The sequence below is a fragment of the Pocillopora damicornis genome, chromosome 1 (assembly GCF_964200805.1).
Source record: "Pocillopora damicornis chromosome 1, jaPocDami1.2, whole genome shotgun sequence".
Lineage (NCBI taxonomy): Eukaryota > Metazoa > Cnidaria > Anthozoa > Scleractinia > Pocilloporidae > Pocillopora > Pocillopora damicornis.
This window is the reverse complement of record NC_142670.1, coordinates 31469215-31490583: the sequence shown is the minus strand read 5'-3', so window position 1 is coordinate 31490583 and position 21369 is coordinate 31469215. Positions and strand designations below refer to the sequence as shown.

Here is a 21369-nt window from a genome sequence, read left to right as displayed (position 1 = left end):
TTACAGATGTTAATTCACTTGATGCCCGATAGCCTTTCCATATTCGTTGTGGTGTGCTGATTATGTTTGGCGAGTAACCGATTATGTTGCGTTATTTCTTTCCAACTAATTAGAATGATGAGTTAATTTTTTTAGTGGTTTGGGCCAGGTTACCTAAGTTCAAGAGTCACTTTTTTTTATCCCTAACATTTGTGGACACGTCAGGTGTGTTAATTTTGATAAAAGGTAATGACTTCTCATAATAATGGAATCTGGCCACGGGTAAAAATTAATGTACATCCTATAGCACTAACAAAGGCAAAAACTGCTAGAGATGCCTTTTTACAAGGCTTTTTAATTACCATTTACTCAATGATAATTGACAAAGGAATTCTAACGCTACTTGTGAAAATTACTTGTTATTTAATCAAGAGAGATGTTCAATATTAAGTTAATTATAAAACAAATTAAGTTAATTTAGTTAATTGTTAAAAACTTTTACCTTATTCTCGTTTTTCTGTTCCTTACGTTACGATCCTTTTAAATAACCTCCTTCATTTGTTACTGAATCGTTGTGATTTAAACTTAAAAACCTGTTTTGATTGATTGATCTGTTTTTACTTCAATAGGTTCTGGTTTCATGTATTTGCCCGAACATTTCTTTGTTGTTGTTGTATTTTTCCCCGATCATTGATATTAAGTCCACCGAAAAAATGTTGAAAGCTACTCTTTCGCGATTGCTATCAAGCGAACTAGCTTGAAGTCTTTCACATAACCTTTTATCAGATGAGTGATAACGAGAACCCATTCTGGCCCATGGACTACACTGTCCTTAACATTTACTCTTGTGTTTGTGTTATGAGAGCCAGCTGAAAATCGTTCGCGCAAGGTAAATGTATCTACAAAGAGATACACAGTTTTTGTTAAATAATAAGATAGCATACACGATGCCCTTCCGTTTACACCACTCAAGAAGCTGAGCCACATAGTAACCCAGCCTATATCTTTGGGGGTCAGGCTGAGGGGTAGGTTTTTATTCCTACGCCTGTAACGTAAGGTAGCGCCTGCTTGTGTTCCAATAGCCATGGTTAATAATTACAGCAAAAGAAGGATGAAAAAAAAAAAGGAAAAAAAGGTATGTATAAATAAAAGCGCGAAAACCATAAGCTTGAGAGTTTGTGTCTTACAGATTTTATATAAAGATTACTTTGAAGATCCTTCGGGCAACTCTCTTCGATGACAGAGGCTATTTGATGAGAATTATCATTGTAATGAAATGAATACCTGTTTGCCACCGAGGATAAAGTCTGCTGATAATGTTTACTGTAGAGATGATAGGTTAACTATATCACATTTTAAAAACCTTATACACATGTACCTACAGTTCGATTTATTAATCCTCTTACTACGCGAAGTATATATCTTTTTTCTTCATATTTAGTCTGTACCACAGTAGCGTGAGTTACAACTAATAACTGGGCGAAGTTTGTAGATGAAGTAGGATCCACAGATTTTTACAGAAATATCTGTTGAGAATTTGCAACCAGTAGATCGATCACTAAAGCAGACCGTCCGAAGAATTTCACCATCCTCCACTGTAGGATGAGCACCATCCAACCAGCCTGACCAGTCTGTACCACATCTGAATGCTGGCACACGCGTTGTTGGCATTTTTGTTCCTGCATCTCCCACAAAACGATACCATTCCTCAGAGAATGACCTGTCACACAACCCTGAATCGGGAGGTGCATTGTAACTCACCTTTCTATTAGCATCACTCAAGTTTTTATATTGATAGCAAGGATCGACTACAAAGTGAAATAAAAATTGTAACAGGACTTAGGTTATTAATATCAATGGTTCAAGATCTTTTCTAACGTCATTTAATTCTGGCAGCTTGTCAATCAGTTATGAACTTGTACTTAACAAGAAAAATAGGCAAGGGTCAAGTAGTACGTGCGGAGGATATTATGACTCGAAGAGTGTAGAAATAAAGGTCACGCGCAGAGTCAAAGAGGCAATTCATATAGGACTTCACTCTAATAACATCAACAGGGATAGTGGAATAGAAATTCCAGAAGCGTGGATGCCCACGATCAAAAAACACAACAACAGGAGAGCATGGCGACAGTGGACCGCCGAGGGAGCAAATCACTGAGTGAAACAGCAGGGATCGAAATGCACCAATCAGAGCTGTTGAAAAACAACTAATCACAGCAGAGCATCATGTCTTATAGGATCCCGCATGACCAGTTGACCTCAGCAGTATGCAGTCGAAACGTCGCGATCTACATCACACGAGACAACATCGTGAGACAAACGAAGAAAACTTAGCTTTTATTGTAAAGAGTTGTTTCCTCTTGCTTTGATCGCCCATCAAAGCCTGAGTTGTTTGTACCTCAACTGGATTCCCTTTTTTTTAAATTTATTTTATTGTTCTTAAGCAGTTCTCGTGAAACTGATTAGTGAAATAATTTGGTTTCATCAACTGAGCTGATAATGTAAATTGGCCACCGTAAAGAATTACGAAGTTGACGTTTCGAGCGTTAGCTTTAAAACTATTTACGGTGGCCAATTTACGCTATTAACTTTGTTTATTATACTGAATTACTCTGTTATACTCTCCCACCGACGCAGCACCACAGTTTCTTTAAAACCTAACCCCCTTTATTCATCGCTTTTTCTATCAGTTTACTGGCGAGATAACCCACATGAGTTATTGTGAAAACACCTGAAAAGTTTGTAATTCCGAGCTGGAGGTGATTGATTTTCTTTTTTTTCCGAATTGTTTCCCAACATCTGGAAACGTTTACTACGCTGCTAAACCGATAGAAAGTGCTGTCTGTTACCATAATAACATAAAATTCAATTTTCCATAAATTTACGAGTGCAATCAACAATTGCTTTTTGACCAATCAGGGCACTCGTAGTATCTTGATTATTTAAACTCGATGATAATAATTTTCAACTTCTTCACTCAAATATATCTTGAGCATCGACGAAAACGTAGCGCCATGGAGAATCCCTTACATATCCACCCTGTGCACAGGGTTCAGAGCCAAACGAGCGATTTTATATTCATGCTTTTTTTAAGCATCGTTATAAAGTGAAATTTAAGACAGAATAACAATGCATCAGTCACCAAAATTGTTCATTTAAAAGTCAGAAACATTACCTAAAATTAGACAAAAATCGGTCTAATCTACATACCCTATAAAATCGCTCAAAGTGGTTGTATTCCTCCCAAACTCAAATGCGAGATTTTAGCTCATAAGGGTTCGCAAACAACTTGCCCCACGCCAGGAGATCTCGCCTCCTGGAACCGCAGACCAATAGGACGACGGGACCTCCTAGCGTCACTGACTATGGACAAAGATTTCCCGGGAGAAGAAACCCATTGCAGACACGTTTTTTTTTTTTTTTATCTCTATCGCTAAGTGGAGCGTTAAGGAGGAAGACACAATGATGAGCAAAGTTGCCAATGCAAGAAAACACCCGCGACAAAAATGGAAAAACTGCAAAATGTGCTGAGGGGCAAGACAGCGAATCGACATACAGCTTTCAAAATTGCGATCCGAGGCAAGTGTTTTGTATACAAATGTTTTTGCATCAAGGCTGGTACTTGCATAAAGAAAGGGAAACCTCGTTTTTAACATTGTGTATGGTAAATTTTGATTTGACGGCGACTTCTATATTCAAACTTTGGACGCCAGCGTGGAGCTCCGCCAGCACCAGTCGCTTTCACAAAGGAATTTTTTTTCTTTTCTCGACAGATTGGTACTCTTTCTTTCTTCTTTAAGCCTTTTTTATTTTTTTATTTTTTTCACCAACGACTCTCTTCCCCTCATGATTTTCCACGAGCAAAGATTTTTCCTTAAGAAAGATGCTTTCACATGTGAAATTTGTAAAGTGCGCGATGTAAACAAAATATGGAAATAACATGAAAATCGAGCCTCAACATGAGCGGTTGCCATGAAAGTTCCCTCAGAGGATTCGCTTAGGTCCGAGATTATGACAAATTCCTTATTCATTAACTTTTATTCGAAAGTACGCTTTTCTAAATAAAAGGAAAATCGATTTTTTCGGTATCTGAAGGTGGGATGCAACCTCATATTAAAACGAGTTATGGGTGATAAATTATCTAATTTTCCTGCAACGCGGCTGAATGGTGCGGTGCTGTAGTCCAACGTGTCATGCAGGACTACTCTAAGCACAGAATACATGTAGCGAGGAAAATTAAATTCACCTGTGCAGCTTCGTCCATTTCCAGTATATCCAGGGTGACATTCACATACATGTGATCCAAGGGTGTTCGTGCAGGTAGCATTTAAGTGACAAGAGTGATTTCCTTTACACTCGTCAATATCTGTAAAATCAGAAATAAATCAAAAATTTGCCAAGCATAAGCTTAGATACCTGATTCTTTCTTTCTTGTGTTTGTAGACGCAAGCACTTCACAATTCCACTCACCAGATTTTATTTCTCGGTTCCCCCAATTCCAAATCTGTTGTTCTGTCTTGTAAGCCTAAATCCATCAATTCCCCCTTTGCCAGTTGAGATTTTTTACTTCTGACTGATTATTTAACTCCTTCACTCCCATGAGTGACAAGACAGAATTTCTCCTTACCAAATCAATATAATATCAAACAGACAAGTGATGAGAATAGAGAAAAATATACTTTAGGGGAGTATTAGTTGACTCACTACCAAATTCACAGAGGTAGCATCATAAAAATTCTATGGCAGACAATAAGGAGAATTACTCATGTGATTTTGGGAGTGAAGGTTCAATACTATGGTGTCGATCTCACCAAATATTCATAGTGACACTGTGATTATTCAATTGAAAATGACCGAAGTTTGGTCGAGACTTCGTGAGAAACTATTTTGCCGCTAAAATGCGCTCAAAGACTCTTAGCTTCCTAGTAGTGTAACTTCCCGAAATATACTATAAAAAATAGAATAAAGGTTTCTGATTTACAAAATAGAAACTGGAGATGGTGGCGCTATCCACGGGAAAAAGCATGGCTTACTTGTGAAAAATGATTCTGTTCGATGCCAGAGCCAATCTCACGTGGCGTGCAAATGCGGGCCTATTTGCGGGCCTATTTGCTTTGTCGGAGAGAACCAACAGTCAGAAATGCGCTAAAGTTCGTATGCTAATTTAATAATGTACCTTGGCATGACTTTCCGGCCCCAGTATATCCCTCCTTACAGGTACAAAAGTGAGAGCCTCTGGTGTTGGTGCAGTTTGCATTCTCGTCACAAGCATGGTCTCTACTGCTGCATTCATCGATATCTAGAGGTGCATGTGATGTAAAAAAGGAAATTAAATAGAAAGAAAAAAAATGGGCAGAAGAAAATTTGGGCTCAAGTATTACTCAGCTGTCACCTAACTAGTACTTCTGTTGCAGTCATATCTTTCACTAAGTAAATACTGTGCATGTAAAGAAAATGAAAATGGGAACCCACAATTTCCACTTTCATTTACAATTTGTTGCTTCAGATGCTTAAGCTATTCTTAACACTTGATCGATCCTCAATCTATCATTCCTTAGCACTGCAGTTGTGCGAGGAACAGAAGTATATTCTTATGCAGTGATCAGCCAATTATTTGAACTTTAAATAATTGGATATTTCAGTAATAATCCATCCGTACAAGTGCAGTTATGAGAGCCATTGATATTAGTGCACTTTGCATTCACGTTGCAAACATGGATTTTCTCGCTGCATTCATCGATATATATATGTAATGATGATGATCAAAGTGATGGTGACGAGGATAATGGTGGATGATGATGGCGATTTCTTGGCAATGATGTGGACGATGACTTTTTTTGGTTTGTTTCGTATTAATGTCACAAACGTTTTTAGAATTGCTTCACTCCAAGAAACATATCTACATAACACAGCGTTATACATGTTTCCTTTTGCCTCCGATACAAGTGTTTGATATAACCTTGATGTATTCCTGCATTCATCAACTATGTCAACACTATAAATTTGCTTTAATCTGTAGCTGAACTCAGCATCATGAGAAGACCGCGCATAGCGGTGAGCTAAAACAGTTGATAGAGAAACACATTCATGGTCATCTTGGATGACGAAATTAAGTGTACCTGAACACGAGTGTCCATCGCCAGTGTATCCCGCTTTACAAGTGCATTTGTAAGAAACGTACGTATTAGTGCAGTTTGCATTCGCATCGCAGTCACTGATGTTATATTTACATTCATCCATATCTAGAAATTAGAATAAAGGCAAAGAATAAAGTAAAACGAAGTGAAAAGGGTATCCACGCTAGAACTGATATTAACCAAACACATATTAGTGACAAAAATATATAATTTGTGGTATAAAATTAACTTAACTCGTAAAAAAAATAAGACCTACCCCCGCTAGCCATATCACAGTTAATCAATATTGCCTTCCCAGTTCCTGTTGGATCCAGCCAGTACTTGCCGCTGATGGTGTTTTTACCTTCACTCGCCTTTATTTCGAGACAGGATATCGCCGGTAACTCAGGAATAGAACCCAAAGGAGCTGCAGTAAAAAAAAAAGTTTTGTTTTCGTCCTATTCTTATTTTTCAATCTTAGATGAGAGGGAACAAGGTTGGCTAAGTGGGGAGAGAGAAACAAAAATCAGCGAGACACATAGACTTCTGACTTCTTACCTCTGCCGTTCAATCGCCTGATGTAAAACCACGAGGGGGCTGAAAGGAAACTCTCTGGTCTCGCCTCCTTGGTGCGGTTATTTAGTTCACATATTTGGTATTTTCGATTGTAGTTATAACTTTGGCACGCGATCTCTTGTCCACATTTGACATCGCAAAGGTGAGGAGTCGCCACTGACCATCTTTTAAAGACAGAGCGTTTGAGAGCCATTCCTTGTATGTTTACTTCTGTCCTGCATTGATCATTAGCTGTGACAAATTCCATGGTAGAAGCGAGGAAAAGGAATCTCAAATTTCGGAACAGCCAATACATACCTCTTCGCTTTTATTGAATGTGAAAATATCAAGGATCATTCCCCAAAAGATGTTATATTCCTGCCTGACGACAGTCTACCTTTAAAGGGAAAAAAAGAGGTGTCTTTCAAAAAAAACTGAAGACATAACAATCACAGTATATGCAAATTTTGATTAAAATTTGTTGCTTGAAAATTCACCAAATCCATAATTGCTGTTAATAATCCACATTTTTCGGGAAAGAAATAAATCTAAGAATGTGTGTGTGCGTTTTCTTTACTTATTAACAAAACAGTTCAGTATTCAAAAGTAGAAAATAGATCCAAACAGCAAAACTAAGCCCTATAATATATAAAACTTCCAAGAGACTATCAATTGAAATTCTCTTTTCGTCTTTCAGTGCCGCTTGTTCAATAAACTAGTTCATTTTTTTCTCAGAGGCCACGGTAACGAATCCTGCAATATTGGTTCTTTGCGCGGTCCGTATTTTCCTATCTCTGCCCACGGGCAACGGTAACGCTTTCGTGAGTCGCCGAGTACATCTCTGCTTTCGTTGTCACTTTACATAAACACATCTCTTTTTTCCGGCTGGGCAGTATTTTTAAGCAAAGACGTCGGTCACTACCTCAAGCCGATAAATAACTTATTAATCCTTTCTTTTTACTCTCTCTCAAATCACTTCGGTTGACAGAAAAATATTGGAAATGAATTTGTATAAGCAAAAGCCTCGTTAAATTAGTTGACAAGCGGCCTAAAAACAGTCTGTAATTAATTTTAATCCTTCACAAAAAGATGAAAACGTGGGATATTTGGTATTTTGGTTACAATCGAATTAATCGATGGAATTTTCATTCTTATGATATCTGAATTCTTTCAAAAAATTTGTTCGTAGTGAACAAAATAACCTCAAAATAAAAAATAACAAAAAAAATAGAATTACTTTTACTTTCCTTATTAATTAATAATTAATTAATCGTCGATGAGAGTGAATAATACTTTCCGTAAGTTGAAGAAAACACTGTCGTTTCGGTGAAGTAGCAGCTCTCTTTAATTTGCAGTACCTCTATTTTAACTACCATTCACTCGCTCAAAAAATTTTCAGTTTATGGAAGATCTTGCTGTAATTAAAGCCCCAAATCATTCAATTTCTTTTGGGAAGAATTTTTTTAAGTTTGAGAGAAAAAAATAAAAATGTTATTCACCACCCTAGGTCGGTCCGTATTGGGAAAAACTGTGGCCGAGATCTTGAGTCCAATGCGGACTTCCAAGCTCACGAATGACATATTTTTTATTTAAAGGAATTCCTCGTCTGATTCGCAGAATCACTTCCTGTAACGGGACAGACGCTGACATTAATCGATTCTATCTACACCGCGTCAGAGAAATGTTTTATACAAACGAAACCTCCAAGCGTCTATCAATCTCAATATATTCATTATACTTGAAATCTCGCAAAAACTAAAATACAATGAGCAAAAAGAAAGTTATTACCACACAATTCAAGCTAATCAAAATGTCCCAGACTCGAGCACGCGGGGCGTGCACACACAGAGACCTAAAAGGCATGTCCTATGGGAAACAAAACTGCCTTTCATTGTACATGTTTCGGCATCTAAAAGCCAAGATAAATGAGATAAAATATCCGTTATTCATTCTATTCTAACTTTAGTATTTCGACTATATCTTTAACGTTAAACACGTCTGAACTCTTCACATGATTTCTGTATCGTTTACACGGCTCTCTAAGTTGTTGTAATATTAGAGGCAAAAAATGATATTGTCAATTATTTGTTTGGATGCAATTTGTTTTTAATTTTTTAGTTTCATTTTTTTTATTCAATTCGAGAAAGCAAATATAACGAGGTTGGAATCTTATTCATAAACGCAACAGACTTTTTCTTTCCCAGTTGGATGTGGTCTCATTCCTATATCAGTTTAGAGTTGCGTCCTGAAAGAGGACTGAAAACCTTTGAAATGATTGTGTTATCAATATTTGTCATTTTGCAGCTACATGTATGTGCCAAGCTGTGATGAACAATTTAGGGTGCGTTGGTAAAAGATGAGAGCTGGCTCATTTGAAGTCCTCAATAAAATATTTTCCACCATATGTTTAGGCGTAAACGCTTGGAATTTTATATTTAATGTATCAATACACGGAGAAAGCACGTTCGATTATCTTTGTATTAGCATAGAGAACAAAATTGTTTTCTTATATCAACGACAATAGACGATAAAAACGCAATTATCCCTTAGAACTCCCGCTCTCACCAACGTCAAGGAGACTTGATTATCAGCTCTCAGAATCCTTTAAGCCTAAAAAATATATAATTCGCCTCTGCTCAATAACGAGTGCCCTCAAACATTTCAGAAAATTGTGTAGAAACAATTAAGAAAAGCCCTCCAGAAATTAGATCGGCACTTTGCGTCAAATCGTTGCCAAGAAGCTTGGTTTCTTAATGCATAGCCTTTGCGCATTGAAACTTGAGTCCGGGATAAGTCCTTGATAAAATTGTTTTAACTATGATGTCGTGACCAAATATTATGAATTTGACATGTTGATGCATTAAGGACATTAATTTTTTATCAGCTTAGAGAATGGAAATTGCCCGAACCTCCTTATCAGGTTTCTATTGTAGGAAAGGCGCCTCGTGGACGCAAATTACAACCGACTGACAACACCTGTGCGGCTTGAAGATAATTAAGTCCTGAAGATTCCAGTTCTCAAAGCAGAAACGAAGTACAATCGGTCAAGCAATTTAAAACTTATTCTCTTACTATTTATTTCAAATCACCTTTATCTCAACTCAGTTATCAACAATGGAGTGAAGAGTTGTCTCCAATCACTTATCCAAAGTTACCCTCGTGATTACGTCCTTGTCCAAACTTACATGAACGCTCTCAATTTTTTTATTTCTTATAGCCTGAAAGACTACTCCAGCCTTCTGCACAGAATAAAGCAATTACCTGCACGACATTTGGCACATTTTTTTCATTTGATCCCTTTCAAGGCACCGAAAAACCTCAAAACCGCGGAGAGAAAGTAGAAACGAAGTAGAATTCGACCATCATCGTGTTAAAACAAATACACAGGTCTTCCATGGATACCAATCATGGGTGATATTTGAAAACTAAATCCTAAAATTGATGGTCTGGTCTGTTGCAAAGCAGCCGTATTTAGTTAAAAATTTTCCAAAACCTATTTTGAGATTTAAGCAAATTAAACTTACTCTACACAACTCTGGAGCTGATAAATATAAGAAATGCGGTCCTCAATCACCTGATTGTTACCGAGTTAAAAATGCTTTCTTTCATGAAGGTATTATAACTATGATTACGATACCGATTATTTGCTTTAAGCCAATGTATAATGATTAACATGAAAAAAGAACATCATCATTTCTATTCTGGCTCCTCGCAAGCAATGAATTCAACAAAATTCAGGCCCGAAGTTAAAGTTAATCTGTTTGCGATGTTCGCCAACCAATGGCGAAAATACTTATATCATTAATTTGAAAATCAAATTTTATCGGTATAAATTATTAGCTTTTAGGCTAAATTGGTAAATTTTGATTTCAAACTTACGAAAGCTAATTTAAAATCAGCTTTTAGGAGTACGAAAAGTTTTGAGTTTTGATAACGTATCCCTCTCATTTTTCCATTGTCCATTGCCTAACTAAAGACGCTCGTACATAAGTTAAGGAAAATTTAATTAAAATTAATTAACAAATTGTCTATTCCATTTGTGCACTGTTGTATAATTTTAGACTGGGGACTTCGAGTTAATATTGATGATTTGTGATGCAGTTCATTTATTCATAGTAAACAAGATTCCATTATTCGAGAACGACATACAAACTTGAGTGCAGAGATGAAGCTACAATTCGAATTTAAGTTCAGGATCAGGCCAAGTAAATTGCAGAAAAAGTCTACGGAAATGCAACAAAATGTTTAAATAACAGAACATTTTTAATTACTTACCACTCAGATATGCACGAACAATTCGGCGACTGTGAAGTTCATTTCAGTTAATGACGATGCAAATGTGACAGGTTCTTTTTTGTCATCTAACGTGTTCAAGTTCTTTTATCCTCTCGTTCCTTAAATTTATGATGTAGGTTGCTCGCAAATCATACCACCTAAGAATTTCTGGTGTGTCTTCCAACCCTTTATCACCACAATATAATATAATATGGTTTGGTTTGTTTTAAAATGCAGCAGTAGTTTTGCAATTTAGAGACTGATTTTATTACTATTTAGATACTAATGTTGTACTCACATTTAGAAGTGTTTTTTCCAGGCTTTGTTTTACTAATTAGTTCGGTGACAAAAAGGAGAAATCGATCCAAACATAAGATTAACCTTTTAAAAAATAATCACCCTTCAAGTTTTCAGAAACCCATTTACCATTTAAAAGAATTTCTTGTCCGATTGCAACAAATTCAACATTTTGACCGGCTCAAAATTTTAGCCACGGTGGCTGTATGGTTAACACCTAAAGAAATAATCATGCAGAGGTTTAGATAGTATAAAAAGAAAAAGTAAGAAAACTAAGTATTAAAACTGATTATGTGGTCCATTTAAGCAACTTTGCCGTCAACAATTCAGTAAACACTAATTCGAGAGTCGAGAAAAACTTATCTTATAAAGTCCGAGGATTCAGAAATATGTTTAGGAGATGCGGGTAAACGGAGATTCTTAAGGAATAGAAATGTTCCTGGCAGTGCATCAACTATGTTCGTCTCTTACCCTTAAGATGCAAAAGTTCTCTAGCGCCTAACTTCTACTGTGTCGATGATGCTCTATTTTATCCTCTTATCACAGTATTTTCACCTTAATCTGTTGCCTGAAATTTGCGAAAACACAACATTATCAGCAGTGTGAGTATACAGTTTATAATGCTTTAAAGAAAAATATTACACCTCTACGTCGCGTTAGATTATCTTAGTTTTTAATAGCTGTAAAGAAAGATAAAAGCGAAGATGGCTTTGCCAAATTGGCTGACTCCAATTTTAATGCTGTTGTTCTATACACATTTGGAAGTTCAGTTCAGCGACCAAAAGGGGAAAATGGATCAAAACATAACGCTCGCCCTCAGACAAATAATCACCCCTCAATCGTTCAAAAACGTATTTATCATTTAAAGGAATTTCTTGTGCGATTGCAACAAATTAAAACATTTTGCCTGTTTTTTAGGTAAAGGGAGAAATATACATCTTACTGGTGCCATAATATTAAGTATCTCATAAATAAATAATCATGCAGAGGTTTACAGAGAATAAACAAAGCAGTAAGAAAAGTAAATATTAAAACTGGTTATGTGAGCTGTTTAAAAGAAAATTACCGTAAAAAATTTCCTGAACCCTCTTTCCAGAGTGAAGAAAACCCTATGTAGTTATAGGAAGCAGAAATACGTTGAGGAGATGCAGGGAAATGTAGATTCTTAATTTAAGGAATAGAAATTGGCTCCAAGCCATAATAATAGTTAACACGTAAAGAGAACTTCCTTGTTCCTGTTTGGGCTCCTTGTTGTGGGAGGTGAGCTGAGAGGATAATATTAAGAAAAATATTCAACAAAATACGTACCAGGTGTTATGCAACATCATTCTTCCCTTCGCAAAACCGCTGGAAAATGATGTAAATTTCGACTAAATGGTCTAAATTAGCCATTTTTTAATAATATATTCCTTAAGTCTCTCCACGATCCAGTGTTAAACCAAGGATGTATTATCAACGATAGGACTAAGATCATATTTGGCTACGGACAATTATATTTTAACCTTGAGGAACGTTTTGTAGTTTTTGACTCGAAACTTCCTCAGTCATTGAAGAAGACATTAGTTATTATTAATGATTTTCATGGTATCCATTTTTCAAAGTAAACAAACGTAAATTGATAAATTTTATGGCTTTACGTCAGTAAGTGTTTTCAGTATGATTTTTGCGCATTATTGACCAAATAAACAATGTATATAAATCCTTGCCCACTTCGTTTTAAGTTGACAGGCATGACAGGCACTAAAAGGTATTGATGACTTTTATTTGAACACAAAACGTTGGTAATAATAGAAGCCCGTTATTAATTTTTCTGGGTCACTCTTTCATCCGCGAAGAAGTTTAGAATTTTCAAATTGCTCGTAATATAGTTAAACCTTCACAAAGTCTCACTTACTACTGAAATTTGGCACAACAATTGTGAAAAAAAATATTATTTGAGTTGAATAAATATACAGAGGAAGAATTCCCATTGTGATTCAAATCTCTAGTTACTAAATGCACCCAAGTTTTAATGGTTTTTATATCCATGTGCTAGTGGTTTAATTTTTCAATTTTCTAACCTCTTACACAAACGTTTACTGCTTATGCACGAACGAGCTTCGCTTGACAGTCGTTTTCCTTTTGTTTGGTTTCTAAGACTGAGTAAAATGTAAGAATGTATATCTTCATACTTCTCTGCTTGACATAAACTAATAGCCGAAAGAGAAGTTGACGTAAGTTAATGAAGAGGCAAATTTTGAAGTTTTTTCTTATGCCAAAAGAAATGTTTTTGAAAAGCGCATTAGTTCCTTATCATTGCAGGTGGTTTGCAAATTATTTATGTTAATTCAGTGAAAACAAATCTGCGGTTTCTCCGTAGGTTCGCCTCCACGGCTGTATACCCCGTTTTTAAATTTTAAAAATGACAGATACTAAAAGACCTCCCCCTTCCCACTCCCCCTCCTCAATCCTTCCCCCCCCTTGTTTCTTAGCATGTTATTTCAAACCCCGAAGCACTAACAAAGGCAGAGATCAAAGCATATGCCCCTATGTGTGTTTAATTGACAACTAACTATGAGATTACTTGTGAATACTTGCGAATTAATCAAAAAAGGGTTACAGTATTATTTAAATTGTGACATCGGAAATAAAGATTAAATTTACTTGTAGTTCAGCTTTCAGTTGAGTGTCGAAAATGCCGATCCACCCTGTAGTTTCCTATAGCTGTTCTTCGCTTTAAGATCTTTTTGTTCGTTATTTTTGTTATTGTTATTTTTACTTTGTTATGTTTAGTCGACAGGCCGTAACATTTACTTTCGTGTTCCCGTTAAGACACTCAACTGAGACTGGTCCATGTACATGTAAGGATAAATAAATGTGTTTATTGGGAATTTACACCATTTTTGTTAAATAATAAGACGATGCCCGTCTATTTACACCACTCAAGAAGCTGAGCCACAAAGTAATCCAGCTCATATCACTTTTCTTTGTCGAGACCACCAACGATTTTTCGATATTTTGATACGTTTTTAAAAAACTCGCCAATGTGTTGACCCATTTCCTGTGTTTTCGGGTCTTTCCTTGTAAACGCGAGACAAATGAACATCAAATGAATCGAAGACTAGTCAGTCATAGAATAGTGAAATATCAGGCGGTGGCAGTGGTTTTTCAGGCGGGGTTTACTCTCCTTGTCCTCATTCGCTCTTGATAATGGATTTGTTGTATATCTTTATATATACGGCTTATTCCTACTACTTTACCAGGACAAAAAAGTTGAGACTTTCACCGTGTGAAACTGACATTAACAAACTCCAATTTTAATATCAAATCCAAATCATCTGGACGGAAGCTGCATTTTCATGGTGATCGTTAATTCCGATTTGAAATCCGTCTAGAATTTAAAGGATCCATTTTGACACACGGTTTCGAGAGATTTAAGCCGGCAAATCATTCTTACTGTGAGTCTGGAGGTAAGTTAAAACTCTTCTAAATACTTAGGCACGATTACAACGTCAAACTTAGGAATCATTTGCCAAGGCTATCAGATTTTGACCGTCATACCCATTTATTCGTTATACTTTGGGCCTTTCCCTACTAGCGGACGAAACTAGAATTGTCCCTACAAAATCAAGGGACAAATTTTGTCGTGACAATCTTTTTCCGTCAGTTGCATCCGCATGAAAGCTTTAAAAGCCTTCAAATTCCGTCAGCGCCTGATCTGTTCACGAGACCGACAAGCATAGTTGGTAAAGGATTCCACCTCCAATTTCAAGGATTTATCCTCAGTCGTTTTTAGAATTTTAGAATCCCCGCGTTTTTTCAGCAAAAGACAATTTTTGCCTTACTAGTAGACTGATTTCAGTTCAATTACGCGCTTTTCGTAGCTCATACGACCAATGATTGACAAGTTTATCACGTTTTTGTTTATTAAGTTGATTTTGTCGAATTTTAACTAAGATTTGTCCGCTTCAGCCAAAATTTTTCAAATCATGACAAACTACACGCACTTGTAAAATTTGTCGCTAATGCGGAAAGGCCCTAATTTAACTACGTCATATGTTAAATACCCTATACAAAGATATAAAGATCTATTTATGTATCTTCTTATTACGCGAAGTACATTTGCTTTACATTCAATCTGTAGCACAGTAACGCATAAAACAATCTGGTGGCCTGAAAAGTTTGTAGATAAAGTAAGATCCACAGTTTATCACAGAAATATTCTTTATGGCTTTACAATCAGAATTAATATCATTAAAGCAGACCTTCCTGTTCACTTTACCATCTTCCACTGTAGGATGAACATCATCCAACCAGCCTGGCCAGTTTGTACCACATCTGAATGCTGGCACACGTGTTGTTGGCATTTTAGTTCCTGCAGCTCCCACAAAGCGATACCATTCCTCAGGGAGTTGGTCGTCACACGCCTCTTGGTACTGGGGTGTTTTGTAACTGCTCTTTCTACTGGCATCACTCAAGCTTTGATAATGATAGCATGGGTTGGCTGAAAAAGTTCAATATAAATTTTTAAAAAATGTTGAACAATCAAAGGCAAATATTTTTTCTTTAACATCTTTTAGAGAATCAGCTCAACAAACAGCAGACGATATTTGCATTTTGCGAAAAAAAAAAACTATGCATTAAGTGGAATGGGAATGGGAATAAGAAGTAGTCTGGAGAACAATCATGATGAACAAAGGAATTAACATAAAATGATACCATCATAAAGAATTATGTTTCTTCTTGCCTCAATAGCCTATCTACGTGTGAGACTTTTTGCACTTGCTGAACTTGATGTTACCATGCACGTTTGAGAAATTTTATAACCCCAGCTCCCGAACACCCATACCACCCTAAAAGGGATTTGTTGTCAATAACTGTTCCTCTACGTGTGTGATGCCTCTGTCTGCTACAATCAACAAATTTAGTTTTTGTAATGACAGCGCGTCAAATAACTACATGTTGTTATTGTTATAATTTCTCTCAAATAAGGGATTTACTCAAGCTTTAGGAACTGTAGGGAGAGAATCATGTTTGCATTATGGGAAACGTCTTGTAAGAGTTTTTTAAAAAATATTTTAAACATAATTAAGAGATCATTTATTTTTGGGTTTGCGTTACTATGAAGGAGAATTTCGCCCGCTTTTCATGTTTCGGAAGAAAGTTAGCTGTAAACAATTTATTTTTAAATTAAAGCTGAGCTACAAAATAAAACTTACATTACCTCAAAGAAACCGAACGTACCTTTACATTTGAAACCATTTCCAGTGTAGGTAGGATTGCACTGACAGTTGTATGAGCCCTTAGTATTAATGCAAGAGGCATTCGGATGACATCTGTTCAACTTAACGGCATGAGCTTCACTGCATTCGTCAATGTCTAAGAGAGAGGTTATTATTTAAAATGTCAAATAAAAAAATGTGTCATTATCGCGATGATATTATGGGTTATTGTTTGTTGCCGATATAGGACATGCCAAGGAAAGACGACGGTCTCGTTTACGTTTAAAGGAACCAAAGGAAAACATCACATACCTGTACAGCTGAGTCCATTTCCAGTATATCCAGGGTGACAAGTACAAACATACGATCCTTCGGTGTTTATGCAGATCGCATTCACGTCGCAAGGTTGGTTTCTTTTACATTCGTTCATATCTGGAAAACCATAAATAAAGTTTACATTTTATCGTTTTGCCTCCATGCATACAAACGGGCGCATGACATGCAAAAATATTAAGAATTGTATTGTTTGACGCTTGTAGGGACAATAGGATGTGGCTAACAAACGCAGAATTGACATCCGAAAATTAACTGTTTGAAAGGCTCATCTTTTGTACCTTAACATGATTGTCTGTTTCTCGTTTATCCTTCCTTACCGGTATAATTATGAGAATTAGTGAGAATAAATAACTGTTGTAGGTGTTTTTCATAACAATTATTAAAGAGGAGAGTTGCCACACAATTCACGATTGAATGAGCGATGTGGGGATTCAGGTACAAAGACCATAGCTGACTATTCCTGCGTTGTCCCTAAACCTATTCCTATATACCTTGGCACGATTTTCCATCACCAATGTATCCTTCCTTACAGATGCAGTTGTGAGAGCCATTCGTGTTTTCACAGTTTGCATTCACATCACACGAATGGCTTCCATTGTTACATTCATTGATATCTTGAAAGAATAAGCAGTGCAATGAAGAGTTACAACGTTAAAGCTGATGACCATGATGATGGTGATGATTGATGGTAATCATAATAATGTTAAATGTGGCGATGAAGATGATAACGGTGATGTTGTGAGATGATAATGTGATAGAAATGATTTCAAAGAAAAAAATGCTTAGTTTGCGTCACATACATGTCATAAACCTGCAGATTATCGTTGCACTGAGAAATATCGGCACAGCATATTTTTACATGAGGTAATTTAGTGTTAACAACTGGGTTGAAAACGTAAATTAGCCACCGTAAAGAGTAAAAAAGCTGACGTTTCGAGCGTTAGCCCTTCGTCAGAGCGATTTGACGAAGGGCTAACGCTCGAAACGTCAGCTTTTTTACTCTTAACGGTGGCTAATTTACGTTTTCAACCCAGTTGTTAACACTAAATTATCTGCTATATTCTCCCACCGAAGCAGCACCACAGTTTCTTTAGAAACTTACCCCTTTATATATTTTTACATGAGTCTGTTTGGCAGATTTACCTCCCCCGATGTAATTGCTAGAAGTAACTAATCTAAATGAATCGCTGCATTTGTCAATACATCAGTAATATCATTACTACTTCATTTCTGTAATCATTGTTTTGAGACGATTAACATAAAAAATAGCTAAAACAGCTACTGGAAGCAAAATAAAACGGGTCATCTTTGAAGATGAAGGTATAAGTACCTGAACAAGAGTGTCCATCACCAGCGTATCCAGCTTCACATTTGCATTTGTAAGAACCGTCCGTGTTAGTGCAGTTTGCATTCACATTGCAGTCACTGATGTCAGATTTACATTCATCCATATCTAGAAATTGCAAAAGAAGAGAAAATATAAGAAAGTAATCCAGACAAGAACTGATACTGACTAAACAAACAACAATGCTAATAATATAAAAAGTATATATATATATATACAGTTACGCTGACGTCATAATCTTTATCGTAGTACAGTATGGGAAACTTGATTAGTAAACAATTAGTTGAGTTAGTGAACGCACGTGTTTGGATCTTCTCCTGAGAACTAGAGCCACGAATGTCGGTATGTAAAATCATTTTGTATCGTTTCGCTTTTCGATATCTTGTTACGTTTCTAAATAAGCAAATCGAATCAGTTAGCGTTTTGTAATATATTTTCAGTCGACCTTTTGCTTTATATGGAACACAAGTAAATAAAGTAAATAAGTACGACAACTGGCAAGCGTTTGTTGAGTATATCCAAAGCATTGACAAAGATAACTTCGTAACTTAACTCGAAGAGAACTGATAAGACCTACCCCCGCTAGCCATGTCACAGTCAATCAAAACGGCCTTCCCAGTAACAGTCGGATCCAGCCAAAAGTTGCCGCTTATACTGTCGTTTCCTTCACTCGCCTTTATTTCGTGACAGGACAGCGCCGGTAATTCGGGTATAGAACCCAAGGGAGCTGCAGTAAAATACATTCTAAGTTTTTCTTTTCTCATTATCAATTCTTGTAAATGGGAAAAAACGTGGTTAGCTCAGGATAGAGAAAATGTAAAGAAGCAAAAAAAATCACATTGGTACATAGACTTGTGATTTCTTACCTCTGCCGTTCAATCGTCGAATGTAAAACCACGTGGGCGCTAAAAGGAAATTCTCTGGTCTCGCCTCCTTGGTGCGGTTATTTAGTTCACATATTTGGTATTTTTTATTGTAGTTATAGCTTTGGCAGGTGATCTCTTGTTCGCATTTGACATCGCAGAGGTGAGGAGCTGCCACTGACCATCGTTTGAAGACAGAGCGCTTGAGAGCCATTCCGTGTATGTTTACTTCTGTCTTGCATTGTATCTTTTCCTCTGTCCTGTATTGATCATTAGCTGTGACAAACGCCATGGCAGAAGCGAAGAGGAAGAATCTTAAATTGCGTAACATCCAATTCATACTTCTTTGCTTATACTGAATCTGCAAATGTAAAGGATAGAACCCAAAAGGTATATGTTATGTTCCTGCGTAATGACAGTCTATTTTGAAGGGGAAAAAAGTAATTGCTCTCAACCAAGTTGGCTAAATACCAGATGAAAATATAATAATCATATCACATGCACATTAATATGTCATCCGAAAGTTAGCAAAAACACTCCATATTGATATTGTGAGTATACAATTTACGTGATGCTTGATAGGATTTCAATTAAAATGGCAAGGAAGAATTTTTAAGCGCGCTTTTAGCTGCGGTAGATTATCTGAGTTTTGAAGATAAACGCATTTTTAAATTTTGTGGAATTATGATTTTAATATGCTGATCTGGTGTTACTGACATAGAGGAAAAAATAGATAGGCAGCAGAGAAGATGGCTTTATCAAACTGGCTAACTACGAATTTAGATACTTAAAGGGTAAGATAAATTCAAACAGTAAGGCCCCACCTCAAACAAACTATCCTCTTCTACTTGTTGGAAAATGAATTTATATTTAAAGGAAATCCTATTCCGACTGCAAAAAATTCAAAGTTTTTGGCCAACTTGAAACATTAGCCAAGGCGGCTGTATGTATTGACAGTTTATGAGGTAAACAGAGAAATGTGCGGCGTACCAGAAACAAATATGTAGAGGTTTAGATAGTAGACCCGAAGTAGTAAGGAAACTATTTATTAAAACTAATGATATGGTGTATTTCAAAGCAGCGTTATTTAGTTTGCCGACAACAATTTACCAAACTCTAACTCAAGAGTTGAGCAAACCTTATCCTATGTAATTCTAAACTACAGAAATATAGGAGATGCGGGTAAAGAAAGATTCTTGTTGAATAGAAATTTTCCTGGAAGTGTTGTTTCTTACCTTCTTAGGATGCTTATAAGCGCCTAACTGCTACGGAATTATGCTTAAAATGCTCTCTTTCATCACAGTATGGTAGCTATGGTTACGATACTTAAAGTTGGCTCCAAGTCAAAATAAAAGTAAATAATAAAAACATTTTATTTTTCTCCACTTTAGGTTCCTCGCTCAGGGAGTTAAACGGAAGGGATAATGGTGAGAAAAAAATTCAACAAAATGAGTATCCGACTTTCGAGCAATATCGCTGGACAATGGCAGTGATGACAAGCTATTTTTTTTCTTTAAAAGAAAGAAAAAAAAAACCTCGTGATTCGTTTTCCTTTAAAGTTCCAAATCATTAAAATCGCGTGCATAACAACTAATCGGTCTAAATTAGCTTTTAGAGGTATTTTAATTAGATATTCCTCAAATTTTCTCATAATTCAGTGTTTACCTAAGGAAACTAAATAGACCGTTTGCTAAATAAAGATTATTAATGGTAAAAGCTCTAAAGAAAGAACGTCTTTGGCTACGGAAAAATCAGTTTAGCCTGAGAAACGCTATTTCAGAATCTTTCATTTAATTTTCTATACCCGATTTCATTTTTTTTTTCTGGTAACTTCCTCTGTTCTCGTGAGAATCTTCGAACAAACATTAATTTTTTTCCAATGTAAACAAGACTTAATCATGTGCGAACAACATAAAGACTTAGATGTACGGAACTTGGCAGCAAAAAATATGACTTCAAATTCAAATTTTTATAACTAAAAGCTGTACGAACATAAAAGTGTAAGCTTGACACTAATTAGTCACCAACAGTACATTTTTTGGTTGGTAATGACGCTACAAACATGTGAGATTATTTTGCCATCCAAAACTAATTGAAAGGTTTTGAAATATTTTTAATCATTGCATTATTGAATTTGCACCTTCTTGTTTTAAACACCGTTAGATTAACACGCAATAGTGTTTTGCAAATAATGTCGTCTCTAACCTATTTTCGCTGTTCTCACGAAGGCTTCATCGTCAGAGTTAATTTTCTCATACTTACAGGGAAAAACACGTGCTTTTATGAAAATATTATCCGAACTACAAGTGTAAGATGAGAATTGAAACCAGCCGTTTAGCATCCCGCCATCCCGCCATCCCGCCATCCCGCCATCCCGCCACAAAGAACATGTGAACACTTGT

The 21369-nt window shown here is 36.3% G+C and overlaps 1 protein-coding gene and 1 long non-coding RNA gene across 5 annotated transcripts; one reads left to right on the top strand and one right to left on the bottom strand.

Annotated features, from left to right (window-relative positions):
* Positions 1–309: 309 nt before the first annotated feature.
* On the bottom strand, positions 310–19831 carry LOC149053303 (uncharacterized). Of its 4 annotated transcripts, XM_089189907.1 has the most exons (11): positions 19792–19831; positions 18971–19328; positions 18682–18831; positions 18090–18212; positions 17251–17373; positions 16736–16855; positions 16446–16580; positions 6099–6221; positions 5156–5278; positions 4226–4345; positions 384–1787 (listed from the first exon to the last, which is right to left on the bottom strand). In XM_089189907.1, the coding sequence occupies exons 2-11, from the start codon at positions 19305–19307 to the stop codon at positions 1417–1419; spliced, it is 1725 nt and encodes a 574-aa protein (XP_089046033.1). In that variant the 5' UTR covers positions 19308–19328; positions 19792–19831; the 3' UTR covers positions 384–1416. The 4 variants fall into 4 exon arrangements, with proteins under 4 accessions (XP_089046027.1, XP_089046033.1, XP_089046019.1 ...); XM_089189893.1 differs by lacking the exons at positions 384–1787; positions 4226–4345; positions 5156–5278; positions 6099–6221 and adding an exon at positions 13744–15705; XM_089189898.1 differs by lacking the exons at positions 384–1787; positions 4226–4345; positions 5156–5278; positions 6099–6221; positions 19792–19831 and adding an exon at positions 13744–15705 and having other exon boundaries at positions 18971–19400.
* On the top strand, positions 19080–20698 carry LOC149053302 (uncharacterized). The gene is made up of 2 exons (XR_016182005.1): positions 19080–19186; positions 20359–20698. It is a non-coding gene; the product is annotated as an uncharacterized LOC149053302 (long non-coding RNA).
* Positions 20699–21369: the final 671 nt, after the last annotated feature.

Bases quoted from the DNA above. Each gene is read 5' to 3' on its own strand.
- LOC149053303 (XM_089189907.1), bottom strand. From the start codon at position 19,307: ATGAATTGGATGTTACGCAATTTAAGATTCTTCCTCTTCGCTTCTGCC. The intron at 17,374-18,089 runs GTACTTATACCT...TATTCTTTCAAG, and splicing joins TGATGGACACTCTTGTTCAG to ATATCAATGAATGTAACAAT. The intron at 1,788-4,225 runs GTGAATTTAATT...TTCACTTTGTAG, and splicing joins AAATGGACGAAGCTGCACAG to TCGATCCTTGCTATCAATAT.